General features: G+C 42.4%; 1 protein-coding gene across 1 annotated transcript in view; it reads left to right on the top strand.

Annotated features, from left to right (window-relative positions):
- LOC137284679 (transient receptor potential cation channel subfamily M member-like 2) overlaps positions 1-27,701 on the top strand; it is a 99,505-nt gene that overhangs the window by 13,805 nt on the left and 57,999 nt on the right. Inside the window, exons 2-6 of the mRNA XM_067816587.1 lie at positions 198-1,228; positions 10,902-10,981; positions 12,637-12,808; positions 20,740-20,920; positions 21,482-21,645. Coding sequence (XP_067672688.1) covers positions 248-1,228; positions 10,902-10,981; positions 12,637-12,808; positions 20,740-20,920; positions 21,482-21,645 — 1,578 coding nt within the window. The 5' untranslated portion in view covers positions 198-247. The remainder of the gene's footprint in view (positions 1-197; positions 1,229-10,901; positions 10,982-12,636; positions 12,809-20,739; positions 20,921-21,481; positions 21,646-27,701) is intronic.

The raw sequence follows: 27,701 nt of genomic DNA, 5'->3' as shown, positions 1-27,701 counted from the left end.
CTTTTATTACTTGTGAGCAGTTTTGCAAAATATACAAATCTTGATGTCAGCATGTGTGTGTACCAAAGGTTCTGCCAGTCTAAACATTCCCCCAGCTGGTACTGACTGATTGTCATTATGGTGGAACTGTCTGTTACGTCCAACACTCTATGTAATAGTATAACAAGGAAAGTAATGTTGCCATGTTTAATTACCAGGTTAGCAAAGGCATACAACAGACCTGCATCCTTAATGAAGACAACAAAATATGTCACAAGATGTCGACACATTCTTTCTGCGGCAGGATGTGTTGAGTGTTGATTCTGAGAGAGAGCTGGATGATCTGGCTTCAGCTCACAGTGGAACATCTACTGACCTGCAGACTCTGCACCAGGTCAGGGAAGCTATGGAAGAAAGCCATGACAATGACTCCTACCTAGACATGTACCGTCCTGGGACGGTAAAACCACCTCACCATCATCGGTCAGACGATGGTGAAGCAGTTCGTTTGAAACACACATCACAGGGTGACCGGGATATCAAACACAAGACTGATACTAAAGTTCAAGTGTCACCTGAGCAAAAAAACACTCAAAACCTCAACCAGTGGACAGTTGATGCCCCTGGCAATGTGCCAGTTACTGGAAGTCCTGTTAAAGAAAGTCTGCCTGAAGTTGAGATAGTGAAAGCCGGCGCAGCAAAGGGAGACTACTCTGAAGAAACTAGTGTAATTGAGGGTGTTTCTCGAGGCCCCCGATACTCTAGTCACAGAAGCTACAGTGAAATTATGGATAATATGTCTGGTCAGGATCCATTCAGTGCAGACCGTCAGTATTCGGGAAAATCAAAATCTTCTAAAATACCTAGGAAGAAGAAAAGCCTTGCTCACGAACAGAGCTCTGATTCAATTCCATTGGACAAGGTTTCAAAGCACTTTGCTAAAGAACCAAAGAAACTAAGAAAAAAGCACAGACATCCTCAGCACCAAGGCAGTGAGTCCCTCAACAGTACTGCTACATACGTGATTGAGCCAGGCATCGTAAACAATGGCTACGATGATTCAGGGAGCAATACGAGGATAGGGAGCAAAGGTGTTATTGATGACCATGTAAGCAATGCAACATATACTCTGTCTGAAGGGGAACCTGACAGCCAGGGTCTGAAGGAAAGTTTCAACAAGTTCATGCGCAAACTGAATACAGTGAAAGTACCTTCAGGGCCTTCTGAGACTGGAAGTTCTTTGAATCAGGTATGTTGTTCAACTTCACCATAGGACATTTATTATTTTTCCTTATCCTGACTCATGCTTATTTGCTTACCTCTTCCCTCCATGTGAAGACAGCGGAACACCTGAAATCCCTTGAAGTTCCCTACTTTTGAAGCGGACATACAATCACCCACGGGAAGCCTCCCCAATTCCCGCCACATCGGTCACATGATCAGCCCTGTTTGTCACTCTCTCCTCTATCACGTGACGAGATGGTTGGAGTCAACTTGAGTCCCTATATGGCATTTAATATCCTTTTATATTTCTGTCCTTTACGCAAAATTTAGCAGTATATGACTTTCGTCTGTATTAATTATCATTACAATATGAAATTGTAGATACATTTACATACATTTTTATGTTGTTGAACATATATTTTATCATGTGAGATTATGTTTTCTCTGATGCTCCTGGTGTAGGTTAAGGCACTCACAAACTGTGGCGCAAATGGGTTGCACAGCATACAGAAAATGACCAGTCTCCTTACATGTGAGCGAGGCGAGCAAATTTTGGCAACGTACTTTCCTCACTTCGGTTCTAAATAAAACATCATCAAAAGTATACACCCATTTCTTCACTGGGTTGTGCTCTCACATTTCCAACACCATGTTGAACAAGTACTCATGTGGAATATGTTTTATTCAACATTTTAAGCGCAACTCGTGGTAGATCAGACTCTTCTTTGCCTCCATTCCCTCTTCCAGCTTCTGAGTCAACTGAGTGAAAGAACAGGAAGGTATTATTCTTTATGGAATACTTACAGTTACCTCCCCTGCTTCATTCACCCATTACGCCAGAGGTGTTTTTATGTGGAATAAATGTTGTTAGGTAAGACAAATAAATTCCAACAGTTCCATGATAAAATTAGGCAATATGGTATTTCTCTTCAATTTCTGCTTATTCCTGTTCCATCACTCTGTTCAATCAGAAAACCGGAAGCTGGTAGGTGTAATGGAGGCGAAGAATGATCTGAATACCACAAGTGGCGCTTAAAATGTTCAATAAAACATATTTCACATGAGTAATTACTAAACATGGGGTAAGAAATGTGAAAGCACAGCCAAGTGAGGAAATGGGAGTGTACCTTTGATGGTGGCGATATTTTATTTTGATATGAAAAATATTTTTCGATCCGAAGTGAGGAAAGTATGTTGCCAACCTTTGCTTGCTTTGCTCGCTTATAAGCATGATAAGAGGACTTGTCATATTCTCTATGCTGTGCAACCCGTTTGTGCTACAGTTTGCCTGTGGTTAAGACTTATTCCGTATTATTATGTCCTACTTGCACGGTTATTTGTTCTTCCAGTGTTCACTGTGAACCTGGTAAGAATTTTGTTTTTATTTGTGTACTGTTCAAAATTCTTACATAGGCTCTCTCAAGTCATGTCTGGCAATTCGATTCTTATTCTGTAGAGGACATAACTTGTACATGAGATGGTCTCCTGTTGTGTGTAAAAGTGACTACCTGACATGGCGGCATGATTGCCTGATCACAGAGAAATTTTGCATGTCACACAAAAAAGTGTTATTTATGAAGATGCATAGAAGTTCAAGTTATTGGATGACATGAATGAAATGTAAAAAGAGGGTCTTATATAGTCAAATACTTGAAAAAATGTGCAAAATTTATGCAAAATTTGGTGATATTCAACAGCAAATTTCAGCTATATGCATATTTTTCAGACACTTAAATGTAGTATTTTTTTATGAAGTTATTCATTGTGGATTCAAAATATATATGCAGATATAAGAAAGATTTATACACACTCATAATTATAACAAATAATGCAATGCTCCCTGGAATAAGCATATTTCCTCAGTCTGCAGATAGTTACATATGAAAACAGGGTGTCCAACCCTACATGTAGGACTGCACCCAGGGTTGGTTGTCTTCAACTGTCCATGCTGTTGTCCAGGAGCCCAAACCATTTCTGTTTTTTGCAAAATCATAGAATATATGTGAAAAAAAGTCTCAATTTTTAGCAGAAGCTGATCTGGTAATGAATCTAGAAAATGTGTGTGTGCGTGTGCGTGTGCGTGTGCGTGTGCGTGTGCGTGTGCGTGTGATCTGATCAAAGTTAGGGTAAGGGTTAGTCACACGATATGTTCTTACCTTAATCATGTTAATATACTGTACACATTGTAGGGGCTGGAATGGGATAGCTTCTTAATCAAATCACCGATGTCATCATGCAGATTTTTTTCAATGACGACAATGATGATGAGCTTAATAAATTACTTGTAAAGTTCAACGATGAAGTATCATATTTTATTCAAAGAGCAAACGTGTGGTACCAATACATTCTACTACTGTAATTGATAACAGTTGATTTGTTTGAAAATACTTTCCGTATTAATGTACATATTTGGGAGAGGCATTGATATAAGCCCACTGAGCTTGTTTCCCAACCCCTTTTCTTTCTTTTGAAAAAATATGCACGCTAGGGCATTTTGTGTCTGATCGAAAGAGGTGCCAATAGATATCACTGACTGTGATGGTTGTTAAGGTTGCATAATTGAATTTGTATAATATTTTCATTTAGAAATTTGTCACGAAGAGTGATTTCTTTTGTTTAGTAGCCTTTATCAAAGCATGTCAACTTCCAAATGCAAACTTGCTTATATGCATCTCCATGGTCAACTAGTCATTGTACCCAAGCCTGGGTTATCAGGCGTTTAACTGCAGAGAGAAACAGCATCCTCAATTTGCAATAAGCAAACGTGTGATCAGTGAGCAATCTGAGTGACTCTCCAGAACCCAGAAAACAATTAGCATCTAATTACTTTGTTTCCTTCTTACTTTCATTTTGCAAACTGTTGCAGCAGTAACAGAAAATTCTTACATAAGCAAAAGCATCTGAAATCATCATATATTCAGGTTGTTTGAAAAAGAACCATATATTTTTCTTTTAAGGGGTTCACATATATTTTAGCAACATTTGCATTTGGTTGAAACATTTTGCTTGACATTCCATAAATGCTTCTGAAAATGATACATTTATCTGTTTGTGATATATCACTACTGATGCTGAGCTTAATAAATCACTCCCGTATGTATGTGAACCCTCCAATAAGATCGATATCAGTTCCAGTAGTGAACATGAGCCAGGATTACAAGTCTGTTTGCTATAGTCTTGGAAAATAAATATTGCACGTGGATACCCGTGAATATGATCTGAAAGATATGGATAAAATATCTTTTAGAGATGTGTGAACAAAATCAATGTGAATACCGATGAAACTGCAGGGTTCCGATAACACCTCACATATGAAGGGCTCAGGGGTCATTTGATTGGCTGAAACAGTGTTAGGCATGCTTACAGTGTACTTGGTAAAATAGCATACACAGCTAATGCAGGCACAAACTGATATGTATTTTCAAAGATACAATATCGACAGACCTATGAAGGTCTGACAGACTTTCAGCAACCCATGTTTGCTATAAAAGGCAACTCTGCTTGTTGTAAGAGGCGACTAACAGGATTGGGTGGTCAGCCTTGCTGACTTGGTTGACATGTCATCAGTTCCCAAGTTGTACAGATCAATGCTCATGCTGTTGATCACTGGATTGTCTGGTCCAGGTTCAATTATTTACAGACAGCCACCATACAGCTCGTCATCATCCAGTCGCACCCTAACCTGTGGGGTTCCTCAGGGATCACTTCTTTTCTGCCTGTATACTCATCTGCTTGGAAAACTTACGTCTGCTTACCATATGCCCCATCATTTCCATGTGGACGACAGCCAAGTGTTTTACAGTTTCAAGTCCTCAGAACAAAGTCAGCTAGAGTGCAAGTCCAACCTCGAAGCATGCCTCACCAGCACAAGATCCTGGATGACTGCTAACAAGCTTAAACTTAATGATGCAAAAAACAGAAACAATGGTCATCTCCATAATCTCAAGACAACAGAAATTTGTCATCACAGATATTTCCATTGGGCAGTCTAGCGCAGACATTGATTTTATCCTGCCAGAAAATCCAGAACAAAACTGCACACATTATCACTCACACCAGTCCACGTTGTCACATCTCTCCCATTCTGAACTCTCTACACTGGCTCCGTATTCATGAAAGGATTGATTTCAAGATTCTCAGCCTCACCTATCAGTCTTTCTATAATTCAGGACCTTCCTACCTTCAGGACCTCCTGACACATTACTCTCCAAAAAGAACTCTGTGCTCATCACAACAACTGTTACTTGCTGTCCCAAACTATAATCTCAAATCATTTGGCTCAAGAACCTTTTCATATGCAGCAATGTCTCTGTGGAACTCTCTCCCAGTTGAGTTAAAATAATCTCCTTCCCTTAGTACATTCAAATCACGACTCAAGACTCATTTATTTCTCCGTTACAAGTGACTTATAACCATAGTACCTGCCAGCTGTGTATATTTCAACTGGAGCTCAGGAAGCGCTATGAGCATATCCTTGTGACGTGGAAAGGTGCTATATAAATAGCCTATTATTATGAATATTGCTGAGTGCAGCATAAAACTAAACTCGAGCTGTCAGCATCATGAGCTGTTATAAAATATCGAAGAAACAATACTGCATTTTGATATAACACTGATTTTGATTGGCACAAGATGTCAACTAAGGCTGATAGTGACTTCTTTTCACAACCTTTTGCTGCTTTTTAAAAAAACATGCCGTGTGCTGGGTACACAATAGGCATACGCCACTTTCGGAAAATACTGTAAATCATGAAATTAATGCAAGCATTTTATTAATGCGAAAAATGTGTCTGTACATGTGTCGCATTATTAAAATGACGCATTTCAATCTTGGGGTGTACTTTTGAATAAACGTCAGAAAACAGAAATCTCTTCTTGTCCTTATTGTCTTCAATACAATCAATACAGAATAAAACAACAATTTAGACATCTTGTATAACATTCATTGACAATCGAGCACTCGTTTCATTGACACTACTTAATACCCATTGAAATTATTCATCAGCAAATTTTGTCACTAAGCAGAAGTGTTGACACTACACACTACACCAGTCAATACAGGTCACTTCCTCATCACAGGTATCGCAAGTAAGTTATCACTGGTTACAACAATCACTGTCAATTGTTCAAAGTCATTGAAGCACATCAGCCAGACCGGACATTCTCCAGTCACGCAGGATCGTTTCGCGATCTTTGCTCACCTTTGCAATGGTGACCTCTATCCATTTGGCATGTAGAGGCGTCATCACAGCCGTTATGACATTGCACAATTACCAAGGTTTTTCATATGTTAACATGTGTCACCTCAATTTAATTTGAGCAAATCCTTTCAACAGAAGTCTTTCAAGACGGATTACATTTATAATTGTTGTCATAAGACAAGTAGTGGCAAACAAAAATCGTGTTCAAATATGGCAGCGTAATCAAAACAACATCAGCTCCATTCTATTCAATACTTAACAAGTTCAATTCAGGTCACTAGTGTGTGGTAATTAGAAATGAAAAGAAAATGAACATCAAAGAATCAGGGTGTCGCATTTTCTGATCAACACCGCTTCCTGAGCTCGCATTAATTTCATGACGCATTTTAGACAAGACCTTTGCACTCGCATTAAATTCATGACGCATTAATTTCATGATTTACAGTATGCAGATGACTTTATAGTTTCCGCAAGCTTTCTCTTGCATTGGCATAAGGAGTGATACTAGTTTCAAAATGTCCCAGAACTTACTGCAAAGGTGAGTGTGTTAATATTCCTACCAGTAGTACATTTAAATGAAATGAATCACTATTTCATATGCGATGAACTTGTCGCGTAATAAACAGCCAACCAAGGGTGTGGTTTTCTGCTTTACTGATGTTTTCATGTGCTGCAAAAACAGAAAGTCCCAGTGCACATCAACCTAGTATAATTTTTGGAATATTTTGTAGGACAAAAGATCGATCGAGTGATCAAACTAATTTTAAACAGAAATGATCAACTTATTGTAGAATACAAGGTTCATCCATGGTATTCTGTTCAGAGCAAATGATGAGAGGGTGAAATACGAGACCGAGGATGTATTTACCACGATGAAGTAACCTCCAATGATCAACTTATTGTAGAATACAAGGTTCATCCATGGTATCTATTCAGAGCAAATGATGAGAGGGTGAAATACGAGACCGAGGATGTATTTACCACTATGAAGTAACCTCCATACCTTGGGATTTCATGGGATGCTTTTATTATCTTCTGCTGTGTTCTCACCCAATCGAGACGGTTCCATGGTGACTGATTTAATTAGGGTGAAGCAATTCACTTAGTACCGCGGAGCGCTCTAAACAAGCGACAATAGGTTGCCTCGCCTGCACAATACATCTCTGATTGTTATTGCATCTGGTTGCCATGTGCCATGTGTTCCAGAATAGGTCGTCGTCAGAATCGATGTCATCAACGTCCTTCAAACCTAGTCTTCAACTACTAGATACTACTAGATCATCATGGACCAGCTAGATGCTATTGTCCCTCCCGACGAGTGAGACATCTACATCAAATCTCGTATCCTACTACCTGAGGTACAGAGCTTCAGGGAATCCTCACAACATGCAGCATCAACTAGACCTTCATCACCTTGCAACAGTCATATCTGCTCAGATATGTTGCTACAAGGTTGGGGTGCCCTGCCTGAATGAGGTTGCAGCAGGAATAACATGCAGCATCAACTAGACCTTCATCACCTTGCAACAGTCATATCTGCTCAGATATGTTGCTACAAGGTTGGGGTGCCCTGCCTGAATGAGGTTGCAGCAGGAACAACATGCAGCATCAACTAGACCTTCATCACCTTGCAACAGTCATATCTGCTCAGATATGTTGCTACAAGGTTGGGGTGCCCTGCCTGAATGAGGTTGCAGCAGGAATAACATGCAGCATCAACTAGACCTTCATCACCTTGCAACAGTCATATCTGCTCAGATATGTTGCTACAAGGTTGGGGTGCCCTGCCTGAATGAGGTTGCAGCAGGAACAACATGCAGCATCAACTAGACCTTCATCACCTTGCAACAGTCATATCTGCTCAGATATGTTGCTACAAGGTTGGGGTGCCCTGCCTGAATGAGGTTGCAGCAGGAAATGAGCAAGCAATGAATGCACATCAACCATCCCGAGATGAAAATTGTAATTAACACTGCACCACAGCATTGAGGAACAAGCTACTGATGGTGCAGAGACAATTCCACAGTAGCACTCTGCATAAACATGAGCAAGGTTCAACATGATCTCACATGCTGATACAGCTGACTTTCAACTCTTTGACATCATCAACAACTTGAATCTCTACATAAAGACATGCCACATCCCAGGTGTATGCAGCATCATGGCAGACGCTATGTCCTGTCCTCTACAACCATCTCCAACAGAGTGGATACATCAGGCCCCGATTTCTCGAAACAAACTTAAGTCTGAGTTTTGACTTAAGTCTGAGTTTTTACTCATATTTGAGAAAATGAACTGAAAACAGCATAAATCTGAAACTATAGGAGACAGTTTGAGTTCGGTGGCTAGATTACTTAAGTTGTTTGGGCTTTTATATTTCAAAAATGCAGTTGAGTTAAAAAGTCAACTGTTTCAAATTGTGAAACTCAGTTTGAGATTTGAGACAAAAAGTTTGTTTCGAGAAATTGGACCCAGGAGGATTTTTGACTCATCAGTCAGAGATTCGGATTACTGCAAATAGACCTATTTGGCACCAGGTTCAACAGATACCAACACTTGTATCTGCAGTACCAGGTTCGTTTCCAGTTGCGCTCAGCATCTCGTGGGAAGGAATGAATACTTACATGTTCCCACCTCCAGTCTTACTACTGGAAGTCATCGAATAGATGAAGATGCTGCAGCTGACTTTTGTCACGCCTCCTGGTCAGGAAGAGAATGGTTTCCAGTACTCATCGAGGAACTAGGACAACCATCACTGAGAAAATGGAACAACCTACACCAAGGTTGGGAGTGGAAGGGCTTCAGCTGAAGGGCTTCACTGCAACGAAGGCCACACATCCACAAGTACCGGACTACTTATGTCAGCAAGGGCATGCTAGTGCAAAAAGGTTCTACAGAATCCACCTTCTTAGCAGCACTCAGCTCTGTCACCAGAAGATGTGGGGTCAAGCTGAAAGAGCCAGATTTACTCACCCTGCTAGGCTCATTCAAGCTGGAAAACGATGCAGATTTAAGGCACCAGCTTGGGACAGGAATGTTGTATTTCAACATCTCACCAGTGATGCTTATGAGCTCTAGATCAGACATCCTTCGAATTGTTGACACAGATAACACTGTTTTTACTTGCCATAGCTATGGCAGAACGCATGTGAAAATACATGCTCTAGACTTCAGTTGTACACAATTCGATACGGATCATCATGAGATTGCACTTTCACAGTATGGATGAGAGGACCTACAAGCAACAGGACTTGAACTAATGGTTCCACAAAGGAGCTAAGTTTCACTCACCCTTTTTATCAAGAGCATTGATGACTGTACTTGTAAAGGAGTTACTTGTACATGAAGAAGTGTCACAACTCTTTGATGAGGACATCATGGAGAAAGAGTGCTGTAGAAAGCTAGTTGGAGGAAGACACTGATATATCTAAAGTCTCACATTTTGTCACGTGACTTGTTGAGACCAAGACGCTCTGCAGAGTAAAATGGTCCATGCACATGTCTCAAACAGTCTAACATGAGTAATTATGACCTGGTACTCTTAATGAATCTACTTGTACATGTGAAGGGTCGTGACAGGTCTTGATTAGGAAATCTTGACATACAGTTGCATTAGACACTAGCAGGATGCTAGCTGATCTATATATCCTCACATTCCAGTCATCAATTGCTTCACAAGAAGAAGAGTTCAAATGGATGTGGTCCCCCCGTTTCATGTATGAATATTGGAAGAACATGACCGAATTACCAGTGTTACAGTTCCCAAAGTGGAGGAAGTACTGGACGTACTTTCATGGCAGCCTACAGAATCCATTCTGGTCTGACCCACCAGCCGATTCCGTCGGATTCTGTAGTCAGATAAGCATGAGTCAGGATAAGGAAAAATATTTAATTTTCAGAAAAAAATTGATATTATATACTACCCTATACGACCCTACCACCCCATTCAGACACACTGGATTCTCTGCAATTCTCACGTCGGGCTTATGGAATTACGGATTGAGTAACAATCAGGGTTTGTCATGTGACCAAAGTGGCGGGAGATGGAGAGGTTTCCTGTAGGTGTAAGTAATTGTATGTCTGCTTCAAAAGAAGGGAACATCAAGGGATTTCAAGTGTTCCACTATCCTTGTATAGAGGGAGGAGATAAGCAAATAAGCATGAGTCAGGATAAGTATAAAATAACAATTTTATTCAGAAAATTACATTCACTGACATATCCACACATGTAGTACATGTTCAAGGAGCTATCTTTTTGCCCTCAATCATTGAATGTAAGTCTCAACCCCACATCATATTATCAATTTCCTACTCTTGAAGCCAGTAGGCACACCAAGTTATTTTAGTTTCTCATCGTCACAAGACTATGATATGTCATTACATGAGGAACCCTTCATGGACCATCAGAGGAGGAGTTTTTATACTACTTCATGTTACTGACACCATTAAACATCTAATCATTTTGCTGATCACACCATTCATAACAATTTGTTTCAGAAAGCAGTTTCTACATTTATTTCAAGGAAAATAAAGCAGCGAGAGTGTAAGAAATTTGCAAAAGACAAAAACTCCAAAACGTAAGTCTTTCTATAAATATGCTTAGTGGTGGCAGTTCCACTGTGACAAGTGCTGCTTAAGACTTATCATGCTTATAAGAATTCTCCATGTAATCCTTTGTTATTAACATTGTACGTAAAGTGATTATACACTAAAAGGCAAAAGAAATGTTGCTGGAGATTGAGTTATAAAGTGGTTTCATTGTAACGTTACCTAGTGCGACTTCACACCCTAGCTCTCCCATCAGCTGCTCAAATGCAACACCGATTTTCATCAGAGAAGATAGCCCCTTTCTATTGTTTCCCACACCAATTTTGCCGCCATTGTGCCCATTGAAGACGTACCTGGTGGTGACGTTTGGTGAATATGGGTCCCCTGGAACTTAAAATATTCCTATACTCACCATCAGTATGCATAGCTTACTGGGTTTGAAGTGGGGTTAGGTCACATGTCCGTTACAACCCACATCCAAATTCACTGGTTGGGGATGGGGTTGTATGAACGGATATTGTCCCTCACAAGAACCACGGCCCCGTCTGATAGACAGCGGTGGTCAGGTGACAAGGTAAGAGCATTCTCAGTCCATTGGGAAATTCCCCTTCGTATTGTATGCCAGACGGGATACCACACCCATCTCTATGTCTGTAGGAGTCTGTCTTACGCTTGTATTTATAAGTACCCCAAGGAGGAGCTCTTTTGAGGTTTTAGATTCTTTGAAAAGAGTCCTCCTTGGGTTAGGGTTGCCCATCTCCCATCCTTTTGTTTGTTTGTTCATAATGAAAAGTGAGGTATGAGTGAGGTTCATGCTTCGAGTTACCTGCTCTTGGCTGTTGGGGTCCCCCAAGGGGCACTGTAAGAATAGTCTCACAAGACTAAAACAAGTTTTTTGTTTTGTTAATATTGTATTGAAAAATATAGTTACAGCTGTCATAGAGATATTTTGAAATGGCCATTTTAATGCTTTTAAGTACCCAAAGGACTTTTTTCAAAGTATCAGAAACCTCTACAGGTTTGTTTGAATTTTATCATAAACATTACATTTTTAGGCAAAACTGGCTATACGACCATGATTTATGTTTTCATTAAACTTGACTTTTAGTGTGTATCTTAAAAAAATATGTTCAAATACATTGATACTTAGATGTCATTTCCATCATGAAGACGTTTCTTTTGCCTTTCAGTATTATTGTACCTGGTTGTTGTCATGACTGTACCTATTTTGTTTGTGCAATATAGACATGATAATGATTAAACCAGGTCTGTGTGCAGAATATCATGATTATAAGTGGTTATAGCAAACTCAAAGGGACCACTACTTTAAGTTCTGTAAAACAGGTATTTGTACACATTTCGACAAAAATATGACTGGAACTAAGAAGACAGTTTGTTGTGTCTGTCAGTCCATTATATGTGTGTTCATTGTGAACTGTATGTATGGGGTTTTGCCAAGGATTGCTTTTACACAGATAAACAGATTTTGTTTATTGCAAGTAGCTATCACGGGTTAATGAGTTCAAGTATTGCTGTTAAAGATGGCTCTACATATTGCCATTGTCCCATTGTTACCTTGATGTATTGATACTTTTGTTGTTCAAGATGTTAAGCGTTCAGTGCACAGTAAACTGCTGGAATCATGGCCAGTTTGTTATGCTGCTTCTTTTGATTAATCCTCCAGGAATTCTTGTCTGTGTGGCCGCCCAGTACAATGGCACGAAGACCGAGGCATCCCGGTTGACCTGAAGAGACATCAGATCTGGAACATGAAGACACACACTGATACATTGCCATGTGATTCCTTCGGAGAAATTCTTTTTCGAGGATTCGGGCATGATGTCTCTAACTCTCCAGTATGTAACTGTGTTATCCACATATATTAAATTTGTGGATCATGTCAAATTGCAGTGACTTTTTAGCCATGTGCTACCAGTTACTAGTATGAGTTCGCTTCCTTTTTTAAACTTTTCAGGTGAGGTCAACAAGAGAAACCAAAGACATACTTGAGTTTTGCTTGCGTTGCCAAGCGAAAACTTGTGATGAGTTTCAGATTTACATATATATGGACATGTAGTTTCTGATTCCACATCTCCCTGTAGTACCTGATTCCACATCTCCCTACAGTACCTGATTCCACATCTCCCTGTAGTTCCTGATGACACATCTTCCTGTAGTTCCTGATGACACATCTCCCTGTAGTTCCTGATGACACATCTCCCTGTAGTTCCTGATGACACATCTCCCTGTAGTTTCTGATTCCACATCTCCCTGTAGTTTCTGATTCCATGTCTCCCAGTAGTTCCTGATTCCACATCTCCCTGTAGTTTCTGATTCCACATCTCTCTGTAGTTCCTGATTCCATGTCTCCCAGTAGTTCCTGATTCCACATCTCCCTGTAGTTCCTGATTCCACATCTCCCTGTAGTTCCTGATTCCATGTCTCCCAGTAGTTTCTGATTCCACATCTCTCTGTAGTTCCTGATTCCATGTCTCCCAGTAGTTTCTGATTCCACATCTCTCTGTAGTTCCTGATTCCACATCTCTCTGTAGTTCCTGATTCCATGTCTCCCAGTAGTTCTTGATTCCACATCTCCCTGTAGTTCCTGATGACACATCTCCCTGTAGTTCCTGATGACACATCTCCCTGTAGTTCCTGATTCCACACCTCCCTCTAGTTCCTGATTCCACATCTCCCTGTTGTTCCTGATTCCACATCTGTAGTTAATGATTCCACATCTTCCTATAGTACCTGATTCCACATCTCCCTATAGTTCCTGATTCCACATCTCCCTGCAGTTCCACATCTTCCTATAGTACCTGATTCCACATCTCCCTATAGTACCTGATTCCACATCTCCCTGTAGTTCCACATCTTCCTATAGTACCTGATTCCACATCTCCCTATACTACCTGATTCCACATCTCCTTGTAGTTCCTGATTCCACATCTCCCTGTAGTTCCTGATTCCACATCTCCCTGTAGTTCCACATCTTCCTATAGTACCTGATTCCACATCTCCCTATAGTACCTGATTCCACATCTCCCTATAGTACCTGATTCCACATCTCCCTGTAGTTCCTGATTCCACATCTCCCTGTAGTTCCTGATTCCACATCTCCCTATAGTACCTGATTCCACATCTCCCTGTAGTTCCTGATTCCACATCTCCCTGTAGTTCCTGATTCCACATCTCCCTCTAGTACCTGATTCCACATCTCCCTGTAGTTCCTGATTCCACATCTCTCTGTAGTTCCTGATTCCACATCTTCCAGTAGTTCCTGATTCCACATCTCCTTGTAGTTCCTGATTCCACATCTCTCTGTAGTTCCTGATTCCATGTCTCCCAGTAGTTCCTGATTCCACATCTCCCTGTAGTTCCTGATGACACATCTCCCTGTAGTTCCTGATGACACATCTCCCTGTAGTTCCTGATTCCACATCTCTCTGTAGTTTCTGATTCCACATCTCCCTGTAGTTTCTGATTCCACATCTCCCTGTAGTTCCTGATTCCACGTCTCCCAGTAGTTCCTGATTCCACATCTCCCTGTAGTTCCTGATTCCACATCTTCCTATAGTACCTGATTCCACATCTCCCTAAAGTACCTGATTCCACATCTCCCTGTAGAACCTCATTCCGCATCTCCATATAGTACCTGATTCCACATCTCCCTGTCGTTCCTGATTCCACATCTCCCTGCAGTTCCTGATTCCACCTCTCCCTATAGTACCTGATTCCACATTTCCCTATAGTACCTGATTCCACATCTCCCTATAGAACCTGATTCCACATCTCCCTGTAGTTCCTGATTCCACATCTCCCTATAGTACCTGATTCCACATCTCCCTGTAGTTCCTGATTCCACATCTCCCTGTAGTTTCTGATTCCACATCTCTCTGTAGTTCCTGATTCCACATCTCCCTCTAGTACCTGATTCCACATCTCCCTGTAGTTCCTGATTCCACATCTCCCAGTAGTTCCTGATTCCACATCTCCCTCTAGTACCTGATTCCACGTCTCCCTATAGTACCTGATTCCACATCTCCCTGTAGTTCCTGATTCCACATCTCCCTGTAGTTCCTGATTCCACATCTCCCTATAGTACCTGATTCCACATCTCCCTGTAGTTCCTGATTCCACATCTCCCTGTAGTACCTGATTCCACATCTCCCTGTAGTTCCTGATGACACATCTCCCTGTAGTTCCTGATGACACATCTCCCTTTAGTTTCTGATTCCACATCTCCCTGTAGTTTCTGATTCCATGTCTCCCAGTAGTTCCTGATTCCACATCTCCCTGTAGTTTCTGATTCCACATCTCTCTGTAGTTCCTGATTCCATGTCTCCCAGTAGTTCCTGATTCCACATCTCCCTGTAGTTCCTGATTCCATGTCTCCCAGTAGTTTCTGATTCCACATCTCTCTGTAGTTCCTGATTCCATGTCTCCCAGTAGTTTCTGATTCCACATCTCTCTGTAGTTCCTGATTCCACATCTCTCTGTAGTTCCTGATTCCATGTCTCCCAGTAGTTCTTGATTCCACATCTCCCTGTAGTTCCTGATGACACATCTCCCTGTAGTTCCTGATGACACATCTCCCTGTAGTTCCTGATTCCACACCTCCCTCTAGTTCCTGATTCCACATCTCCCTGTTGTTCCTGATTCCACATCTGTAGTTAATGATTCCACATCTTCCTATAGTACCTGATTCCACATCTCCCTATAGTTCCTGATTCCACATCTCCCTGTAGTTCCACATATTCCTATAGTACCTGATTCCACATCTCCCTATAGTACCTGATTCCACATCTCCCTGTAGTTCCACATCTTCCTATAGTACCTGATTCCACATCTCCCTATACTACCTGATTCCACATCTCCTTGTAGTTCCTGATTCCACATCTCCCTGTAGTTCCTGATTCCACATCTCCCTGTAGTTCCACATCTTCCTATAGTACCTGATTCCACATCTCCCTATAGTACCTGATTCCACATCTCCCTATAGTACCTGATTCCACATCTCCCTGTAGTTCCTGATTCCACATCTCCCTGTAGTACCTGATTCCACATCTCCCTGTAGTTCCTGATGACACATCTCCCTGTAGTTCCTGATTCCACATCTCTCTGTAGTTTCTGATTCCACATCTCCCTGTAGTTTCTGATTCCACATCTCCCTGTAGTTCCTGATTCCACGTCTCCCAGTAGTTCCTGATTCCACATCTCCCTGTAGTTCCTGATTCCACATCTTCCTATAGTACCTGATTCCACATCTCCCTAAAGTACCTGATTCCACATCTCCCTGTAGAACCTGATTCCGCATCTCCATATAGTACCTGATTCCACATCTCCCTGTCGTTCCTGATTCCACATCTCCCTGCAGTTCCTGATTCCACCTCTCCCTATAGTACCTGATTCCACATTTCCCTATAGTACCTGATTCCACATCTCCCTATAGAACCTGATTCCACATCTCCCTGTAGTTCCTGATTCCACATCTCCCTATAGTACCTGATTCCACATCTCCCTGTAGTTCCTGATTCCACATCTCCCTGTAGTTTCTGATTCCACATCTCTCTGTAGTTCCTGATTCCACATCTCCCTCTAGTACCTGATTCCACATCTCCCTGTAGTTCCTGATTCCACATCTCCCAGTAGTTCCTGATTCCACATCTCCCTCTAGTACCTGATTCCACGTCTCCCTATAGTACCTGATTCCACATCTCCCTGTAGTTCCTGATTCCACATCTCCCTGTAGTTCCTGATTCCACATCTCCCTATAGTACCTGATTCCACATCTCCCTGTAGTTCCTGATTCCACATCTCCCTGTAGTACCTGATTCCACATCTCCCTGTAGTTCCTGATGACACATCTCCCTGTAGTTCCTGATGACACATCTCCCTGTAGTTTCTGATTCCACATCTCCCTGTAGTTTCTGATTCCATGTCTCCCAGTAGTTCCTGATTCCACATCTCCCTGTATTTTCTGATTCCACATCTCTCTGTAGTTCCTGATTCCATGTCTCCCAGTAGTTCCTGATTCCACATCTCCCTGTAGTTCCTGATTCCATGTCTCCCAGTAGTTTCTGATTCCACATCTCTCTGTAGTTCCTGATTCCATGTCTCCCAGTAGTTTCTGATTCCACATCTCTCTGTAGTTCCTGATTCCACATCTCTCTGTAGTTCCTGATTCCATGTCTCCCAGTAGTTCTTGATTCCACATCTCCCTGTAGTTCCTGATGACACATCTCCCTGTAGTTCCTGATGACACATCTCCCTGTAGTTCCTGATTCCACACCTCCCTCTAGTTCCTGATTCCACATCTCCCTGTTGTTCCTGATTCCACATCTGTAGTTAATGATTCCACATCTTCCTATAGTACCTGATTCCACATCTCCCTATAGTTCCTGATTCCACATCTCCCTGTAGTTCCACATATTCCTATAGTACCTGATTCCACATCTCCCTATAGTACCTGATTCCACATCTCCCTGTAGTTCCACATCTTCCTATAGTACCTGATTCCACATCTCCCTATACTACCTGATTCCACATCTCCTTGTAGTTCCTGATTCCACATCTCCCTGTAGTTCCTGATTCCACATCTCCCTGTAGTTCCACATCTTCCTATAGTACCTGATTCCACATCTCCCTATAGTACCTGATTCCACATCTCCCTATAGTACCTGATTCCACATCTCCCTGTAGTTCCTGATTCCACATCTCCCTGTAGTTCCTGATTCCACATCTCCCTATAGTACCTGATTCCACATCTCCCTGTAGTTCCTGATTCCACATCTCCCGGTAGTTCCTGATTCCACATCTCCCTCTAGTACCTGATTCCACATCTCCCTGTAGTTCCTGATTCCACATCTCTCTGTAGTTCCTGATTCCACATCTTCCAGTAGTTCCTGATTCCACATCTCCTTGTAGTTCCTGATTCCACATCTCTCTGTAGTTCCTGATTCCATGTCTCCCAGTAGTTCCTGATTCCACATCTCCCTGTAGTTCCTGATGACACATCTCCCTGTAGTTCCTGATGACACATCTCCCTGTAGTTCCTGATTCCACATCTCTCTGTAGTTTCTGATTCCACATCTCCCTGTAGTTTCTGATTCCACATCTCCCTGTAGTTCCTGATTCCACGTCTCCCAGTAGTTCCTGATTCCACATCTCCCTGTAGTTCCTGATTCCACATCTTCCTATAGTACCTGATTCCACATCTCCCTAAAGTACCTGATTCCACATCTCCCTGTAGAACCTGATTCCGCATCTCCATATAGTACCTGATTCCACATCTCCCTGTCGTTCCTGATTCCACATCTCCCTGCAGTTCCTGATTCCACCTCTCCCTATAGTACCTGATTCCACATTTCCCTATAGTACCTGATTCCACATCTCCCTATAGAACCTGATTCCACATCTCCCTGTAGTTCCTGATTCCACATCTCCCTATAGTACCTGATTCCACATCTCCCTGTAGTTCCTGATTCCACATCTCCCTGTAGTTTCTGATTCCACATCTCTCTGTAGTTCCTGATTCCACATCTCCCTCTAGTACCTGATTCCACATCTCCCTGTAGTTCCTGATTCCACATCTCCCAGTAGTTCCTGATTCCACATCTCCCTCTAGTACCTGATTCCACGTCTCCCTATAGTACCTGATTCCACATCTCCCTGTAGTTCCTGATTCCATATCTCCCTGTAGTTCCTGATTCCACATCTCCCTATAGTACCTGATTCCACATCTCCCTGTAGTTCCTGATTCCACATCTCCCTGTAGTACCTGATTCCACATCTCCCTGTAGTTCCTGATGACACATCTCCCTGTAGTTCCTGATTCCACATCTCCCTGTAGTTCCTGATTCCACGTCTCCCTGTTGTTCCTGATTCCACATCTGTAGTTCCTGATTCCACATCTCCCTGTAGTTCCTGATTCCACATCTCCCTGTAGTTCCTGATTCCACATCTCCCAGTAGTTCCTGATTCCACATCTCCCTGTAGTTCCTGATTCCACATCTCCCTGTAGTTCCTGATTCCACATCTCCCTATAGTACCTGATTCCACATCTCCCTGTAGTTCCTGATTCCACATCTCCCTGTAGTTCCTGATTCCACATCTCCCTGTAGTTCCCGATTCCACATCTCCCTGTAGTTCCTGATTCCACATCTCCCTGTAGTTCCTGATTCCACATCTCCCTGTAGTTCCTGATTCCACATCTCCCTGTAGTTCCTGATTCCACATCTCCCTATAGTACCTGATTCCACATCTCCCTGTAGTTCCTGATTCCACATCTCCCTGTAGTTCCTGATTCCACATCTCCCTATAGTACCTGATTCCACATCTCCCTGTAGTTCCTGATTCCACATCTCCCTGTAGTTCCTGATGACACATCTCCCTGTAGTTCCTGATTCCACATCTCCCTCTAGTTCCTGATTCCACATCTCCCTGTTGTTCCTGATTCCACATCTGTAGTTCCTGATTCCACATCTCCCTGTAGTTCCTGATTCCACGTCTCCCTATAGTTCCTGATTCCACATCTCCCTGTAGTTCCACATCTTCCTATAGTACCTGATTCCACATCTCCCTGTAGTTCCTGATTCCACATCTCCCTGTAGTTCCTGATTCCACATCTCCCTATAGTACCTGATTCCACATCTCCCTGTAGTTCCTGATTCCAAATCTCCCTGTAGTTCCTGATGACACATCTCCCTGTAGTTCCTGATTCCACATCTCCCTGTACTTCCTGATTCCACATCTCCCTGTTGTTCCTGATTCCACATCTGTAGTTCCTGATTCCACATCTCCCTGTAGTTCCTGATTCCACGTCTCCCTATAGTTCCTGATTCCACATCTCCCTGTAGTTCCACATCTCCCTGTAGTTCCTGATTCCACGTCTCCCTGTTGTTCCTGATTCCACATCTGTAGTTCCTGATTCCACATCTCCCTGTAGTTCCTGATTCCACATCTCCCTGTAGTTCCTGATTCCACATCTCCCAGTAGTTCCTGATTCCACATCTCCCTGTAGTTCCTGATTCCACATCTCCCTGTAGTTCCTGATTCCACATCTCCCTATAGTACCTGATTCCACATCTCCCTGTAGTTCCTGATTCCACATCTCCCTGTAGTTCCTGATTCCACATCTCCCTGTAGTTCCCGATTCCACATCTCCCTGTAGTTCCTGATTCCACATCTCCCTGTAGTTCCTGATTCCACATCTCCCTGTAGTTCCTGATTCCACATCTCCCTGTAGTTCCTGATTCCACATCTCCCTGTAGTTCCTGATTCCACATCTCCCTATAGTACCTGATTCCACATCTCCCTGTAGTTCCTGATTCCACATCTCCCTGTAGTTCCTGATTCCACATCTCCCTATAGTACCTGATTCCACATCTCCCTGTAGTTCCTGATTCCACATCTCCCTGTAGTTCCTGATTCCACATCTCCCTGTAGTTCCTGATTCCACATCTAACTCTAGTTCCTGATTCCACATCTCCCTGTTGTTCCTGATTCCACATCTGTAGTTCCTGATTCCACATCTCCCTGTAGTTCCTGATTCCACGTCTCCCTATAGTTCCTGATTCCACATCTCCCTGTAGTTCCACATCTTCCTATAGTACCTGATTCCACATCTCCCTGTAGTTCCTGATGACACATCTCCCTGTAGTTCCTGATGACACATCTCCCTGTAGTTCCTGATGACACTTTCCCTGTACCTTTTTTGTAAATTTATATGTTGGGATACAGTTACTGAAATGAACTTCATTGTGAACAAACTATCGAATGATTTCAGTATGTGCGTGTGGACCCCATATCTGACCTAAATGACATCTGGACAATCCTAACAGACTTATGGGACTTGCCCATTCCAAAGCTGATCATCTCAGTCACGGGTGGTGCCAAGAGGTTTGACTTGAAGCCAAGACTACGTAAACTGTTGAAAGAGGGTCTGTGCCATGCTGCAGCCAGTACAGGTAATGTAGCATGCTGTAGTATTGACAGTGAGCCTCACCCTGCAGTCTAACCCTACAGTCAGTAAAGGCATTTATAATGTAACATGCTGTAGTATTGACAGGGAGTCTCACCCTGCAGTCTAACCCTACAGTCAGTAAAGGCATTTATAACGTAGCATGCTGTAGTATTGACAGGGAGTCTCACCCTGCAGTCAGTAAAGGCATTTATAATGTAGCATGCTGTAGTATTGACCATATTGACTGATTCACATTGCAGGAACTACTTTAAATATATATACTTCCAGAAGTCATTAACATCAGAAGAGACCACCATTTTTTATTGATACATGTGCAGAGCATTAATTCCCTGAAAACATCCCAGTATGCCCTTCCTACTTCATTCATGGTTGTAAGGCTGGCTTTGTATGATGATCTTTTGTTACACCTTACTGACCACATGTTACAGAAACACTTATTCTCTTAAACATCTTGCTGATGATATGTTACATTGTCAACTACACTTAGTCTGTTTATGACCACTTCACCATTGCAGTTTGATTCAGTGGTGACTGTTTGCTCCAGGTGCGTGGATGATCACAGGCGGCACTTCAGCAGGGGTGATGGAGTTTGTAGGGGAGGCTGTCCAGGACTACACAGCTGCTACAGGCAACAACAACAAGGTGGTCGCACTCGGCATTGCCACATGGGGCATTGTTGCAAATAACTTTGCACTGGATGGTGAAGGAGTAAGTGTGTGATTCATACTGAAGTCTGATGCCCATAGCATGCTTAGTATGCTTAACTCCTTCTTCTATGTGAATGATAGTGGAACACTTGAGTCCCTTGCAGTTCCCTTGAAGAGGTTGTAAAAGTTCACTCACCCACGAGTTGCCTCCCTTGAACCTTTTCCCACCAAAATAGACTTGCCATGCTTGTCACCCTGTCCTTCATCACCTATGCAGATGGTTGGGTGAGCACTGAAGTCCCATATACACCACTAATATCCTTATATATTTAGACCCAGTATCCGAAATTTGAGTGTGTATGGGTTTTGGTTATATATATCTTGCATAGTATGTCAAAATTTTGAAAAAATTCATATTAGGTAGGTGATTTGCCGAGTACGCTACAGGAGCAGTCATCTGTTGCTGGTCAGTACTTAATCATGTCTAACAAGGAGGTCTTCTACTGCTGAGTAAACACCATTGGAGAACAAGAGGAAGATGTCCTCACTGTCTGTGGTGCAGAAGAAATCCCCGTCATCTATGACATTGCCGAAGTCCAGCAAAACAATACAGAGGACTTTCAACGCAGAGGACATTTATGCAGTACAGGAACGTTGACCCAGTCATGTCCATTTCGAGACGATCGTCCCTTGCAACCACGACAGCTGTTCAGCTGTTCCTAGACCAGACTCCAGCAATGCATACAAATCTTCAACATCAAGGGAATCCTCTTCGAGATCCAGTCACTCCACATCAGAATCCTGCAGCCCCTGCAGACGTTCGCAGGAGGAGAAACCATCGAGAGGGAAGATTTGCAAAAGGAAGATTTGTGTAAGGAAGACTCAAGAAAAGAAGATTCACAGAAGGAAGGGTCAGAAGAGGTAGGTTTGTGAAGGCACAGTTTGGCACACTTGGAACTATCTGAGGGAATATACACGGAGGCAGGGGTCACATCTTGGATCTCATACAGTTTGGACTTAACATCTCCCTCCATGGAATCGAAGGCAGTGTTCACATATGAGATGCTGGAAGATGAAATTGACATATGATTCCACTGATTGAACCGATCTCAAAGGAGTGAAGTGGATAGGATGATCCTATCAGCACTGTTAACTCAGACAATGGACTGAAGTGGATAGGATGATCCTATCAGCACTGTTAACTCAGACAAAGGACTGAAGTGGATAGGATGATCCTATCAGCACCATTAACTCAGACAAAGGACTGAAGTGGCTAGATGATCCTATCAGCACTGTTAACTCAGACAAAGGACTAGTACTTCATGCCTGATCACCTTGACTCAACATTGGCGGATCTCGCCCTACTATGAAGACATGTCTACTATCGAGGTGTTTCTGGAGTGACAGGATCTCTACTAAGAGCTCCTTGGACACTACCTACTATCTTCGGCAGGGAGAGTGAATGAGATAGGGGAAGTCACACATGATTCCAAAGAGAAAGTCATGATGATCAAGTCCATCGACAAGTTGGCCAACGTCATCCATCAAATATCATCATCCAGAAACAACAGGGGCAACTGTGGGAGAGGACATACTCCCAGAGGTTCCAGAGGATCAAAAAGTTGAAGATAGTTTGGAATTACTGGACACTTCCGTCCTTAGCCATTCCTGTATAACTGTCGACAGTGGCTACAAAGGTACTGGGAAAATTGGGTAATATTGGAGGATGACTACATCTCACAAGTACTGCAAGATTCGCTGCTGAGTGCAGCTGAAGGCTACACCACCACTTGAACCATGCAGGCGACCAAGCAGAAAAGCTAGAAGAAGCTGTTAACTAGCTGTTGGCCAAGAACGCCATAGAAGAGATAGATCAACATCATCTGACATCCAGCTTCTACTCCCTAATTTGCCTAGTACCCAGGAAGAACCCAAAGAGACGTTCAAACTGATATGCAACATGAAGGGACTCAACCAAGACTATCTCCTCAAGCAATAGGAATTCAAGATGATCCACCTGCCTCTACACAGACGTCTTGTTCGTCCAGCAGATTACTTGGTCAGCATAGACCTACAAGACATGTCTACACATCCCAATTCATCAGGAGTCAAGAAATTACCAGAGATTCCTGTTCAGAGGTCCACACTTCCAGTGGAGCGTCCTGCTTTTGGAATATCATCAGACCCATGGTTATTTACACAACCTTAGCAAGCCCATCATCAAGGTCTGTGTAGAAAGAGAGCTGAAAAGAATATTTTAGCCAACAGTCTTATCACTGAGTCCTTGCGGTTGGAACGTGTGAAGCTGAAGAATCCACTGTAATTCATAAGATATTTTTTGGGTGGTTTGTTCGGAGTCAGGGTGCTCTCATAGTTGTGTGATAATGTCAAACTTTAGATCATTTAAGCCATGATGTTCTGAGTTGAAATGTAATGCAACAGGTTTGTCATGTTTATGTGCCATATCAGCATAATGTTCTGATAATCAGATTTTAAAACATCTTTTAGTTTCACCAGCGTATTCTTTGTTGCAGTGTTTGCAAGTCAGTAGGTATGCTACATTGCAGGATTGGCAGGTGTAACTTCTTATATTGAAGACCTTCTTTGTGACCAAGCTTGTGAAGCTGTCACTGCCTGTTAGTATTCTGCAGATTTTGCAGTTGTCTCTGTCGCACACATCGTTGACAAAGTTGACAGTTTGGTTGCTGATTTGCTCTGACTAAGTGATCCTTAAGAGTGGTGAGGTAAAGGTGGCTCGACATGTGTCTGAGCCACTCAATATATGCCAACGTTTTCTGACAATGGCGGTGAGTTCCATTTTCATGGGATTGTAGTCACTAGCTAGAACCAGTCTTTGATTGTTTCGTGGTTCCTTTTGTGGGGTAGATAAAACAGAACTTCTCACTTGTAAGTTGGGTCTGTTTTTGTTTTGTTGTACGTGTTTCCTAGGACAACCTCATTTGAAGTAGTAGTTGATGAGGTTGAGGCTATGTTTTTCAGATTCCTCAGCTGTTGAACAAATGCATTTCAACCTTAGGAACTGACTGAAAGAACCTTTCAATTTGATATGTAAGGGGTGACTAGATGTACACAACAGGTAAGAGTGCATGTTGAGGGTTTACAATAAAGGGTGAATTCAAGTTTGTGGAGGTCCTTATTGTATGATACCCATGTTTCTAGAAACGAGACTTTGTCTCTAGAGAATTCAGCTGTGAATTTAATAGTCAGGTGTGAACTATTGAGGCGATTGAGAAAGGAAGGATAGGTGTTGTTGGCCTAGTGTCCATATCATGTAAAAAGTTTTTCTTCTAGTTCACCCATGAAGATGTTTCACATATGAGGTTGCCAGTTTGGTTCCCATTCCAGTACCTCTGTCTTGAAACCCGTGAAGGTCCCGGGGTAGAAAGGCCTTCAGCAACCCATGCTTGCCATAAAAGGCGACTATGCTTGTCGCAAGAGGCGACTAACGGGATCGTCTAATGGATTGTCTGGTCCAGACTCGATTATTTACAGACTGCCACCATATAGCTGGAATATTGCTGAGTGCGGCGTAAAACTAAACTCACTCACTTACTCCCCTGTCTTGGAGATAGTGGGTGTCATTAAAGATAACATTGTTTCTTTTTTGTGTAGGACCAGTTTTCAGAGGTTAAGGATGCCGGTAGTGTGATTTGCCAGTCTGGTTTGAACCGTCTTATTGCCTGGACTACTGCTCATAGCCCCTCACCATTTGGGATGATGCTATTGAGGGAAGTGATGTCTATGGTGACCAGGAGTATGTCTGGGTTACATGGGAGATAAAATGAGTGGTATCCCTGATGTAGCTGTTATATTTTTTGACGATGTATTCGTCTACAAAACTACTGAATTTTTCAGTAGGTGTCTTGTTCCTGCTAATGATGGGCCTCCTGGGCACTTTTCCAGGGGTAAGGCATTAGTGAATTTTGGGGAGAAGGTAAAATCTGCAGGCATGACAATCGTGTGGGAGGAGCTCCATAAATACCTTATGGGATATTTCCTCCTCAAGGTAGAGATTACTGAGGTCTCTAGTTATTTTAGCATATAATGACTGGATGGGGTCATTGTTGAGCTTACAATAGAACTGGGTGTCAGCAAGCTGTCTTTCAGCTTCTGTTATGTAATCCTTGGTGTTTTGGATGACAAAAGCTGAATCTTTGTTGTCCTTTTTAATGATTTCATTATTATTTTTAAGCTGTTCTGTGGCAGTGAATTCATTTCTTGTGAGATCCCAGCGTCTGAATATAGTGTCTTGCATTTAAAGAAATCGTTGGTGACTGCTTTTATGAACGATTCCAAGCTGTGGTTGTTACCATATGGTGGAGTCCAAGTGCTCTTGGGTCGAAATTTCCTGTCATGTTCAGCTTGCGTATTGGCCACTGAGTTATGAAAGAAGTGTGCAGTTCTCATTTTCCTGAAGAGGGCCTTCAGGTCTGAGAAACTTTTACTTTTGTTGCCATGTGACAGTGTTGGGCAGGTTAGGCCTTTGTTAAGTAGGCTGAATTCATCAGGGTTAAGCTGGTAATCCAATAGATTAACAACAAAGTTGTCTGTATGTTTTACTTGGTTTGTTTGCATCTCAATTGTTATTCAAATTGAACTTTGAAATTCTATATGAAAGGTTGGAACTGTTATTGAGATCCTGTGCCTCCCTCACAGCAGTGTCTTCCCTTTTGTTTTGTTACATAATATTCTCTTTTATTCAACAAGGGTTGTCTCATTAGTACAACATTTTTTAAACAACATTACAATGACATCACACTGTCCCACAGCTCTACACTGTTAACCATAACAATCTAACAATAATGTGTCACGTGTCATGTGTTCTGGCCTTGTGTAGTCTCTCTACCTTTGTCTGAGCTCTTTGCAGAGCCTTTTATCTAGATTACGGGATACAAGTTCATCAAGAAGTCAGTCAATTCAGATAGCAGCTAGATTTTACCATCAAACTGATCACACAATTGGGATGGCTCTTAAACTTGATGAAGTCAGATTTGGAACCAAGGCAAGATCTTCAGTTCCTAGGAACAAGGTTCATGACAACACAGAATCATATTGTGGTCCCAGAAGATTGTTGAGTCAAAATCCAAGCCATGATTCCAGAAGCAGTCATCTCTCTCTTACCACTATGAACTGATGTCTCCTTGGTCTCCTCACCTCAGCACAGGACCTGACTCGTAGAGGAAGACAAGAATCACACACAGTGATTCCTGGCAACACACCTGGACAGCATGGATCTGATCTCTTTCCAGACAGTCTCAAGACGTACCTGTTAATGTGGACTCACAAGTTGAATGTCTGAAGAGGGACCTGTTTAGAAGAGCTGATCTGTCAACAACTGAGTGGCATCGGGCCAGTAGTCAGAGAACAAAGTCTTCACATCACCCAGTTGGAGATGAAGGCTTATGGCATTCTATATAAATCGGCAAGGTTCAACGAGATAACCCAGCCTGCTTCAGCTTACGTTCCAGTTATCAACATCGTCAACAAGTTAAGCATTTGGATAAAGGCGTGTCACATCCCTGGAGCCAAGAACTTACTAGCAGATGCTCTATCTTGCCCACTTCATCCGTCACCCATGGAATGGATGCTCCACCCACAAGCATTCCGAACTCATAAGGAAAGTAGCATATCAGCTCATATACCTGTTCGCCACAAGGTTCACACACTGAGCATGTCATGGGAAGGAGTAAACTCTGACACATTCCCATCTCCGGTTCTACTACCTCAAGTACTATTGAAGATCAAGCAGATGTGAGCGCTACAACTGACTTTGGTCGCACCCTGCTTGCCAGCGAGAATCTGGTCCCCAGATCTTATGCAAGAACTTGGAAGTCCAACCCTGAAATTACCAGAGTGACTGAACCTGCTCGTACATCCACACACCAAGCAAGCTCATGGCAACCCTCTAATATCACAGCTTCACATATGGACTGTATCAAAACTTACTTTAAGAAAAGACGATACTCCCCAAGATCAGCAAAAGCAGTAACCCTAGCTCTAGACTGGTCAACTCACAACTTGTACAATAAAATTATTACAAGTGGTAGAGATTTTAACAATATGCAGTGCAGAAATACTTCACAGCAGTAAAAGTGA

Source organism: Haliotis asinina, chromosome 5 (assembly GCF_037392515.1).
Source record: "Haliotis asinina isolate JCU_RB_2024 chromosome 5, JCU_Hal_asi_v2, whole genome shotgun sequence".
NCBI classification, from domain to species: Eukaryota; Metazoa; Mollusca; class Gastropoda; order Lepetellida; family Haliotidae; genus Haliotis; species Haliotis asinina.
Note: the sequence above shows the minus strand (reverse complement) of the source record. Positions and strands in the feature narration are given on the sequence as shown.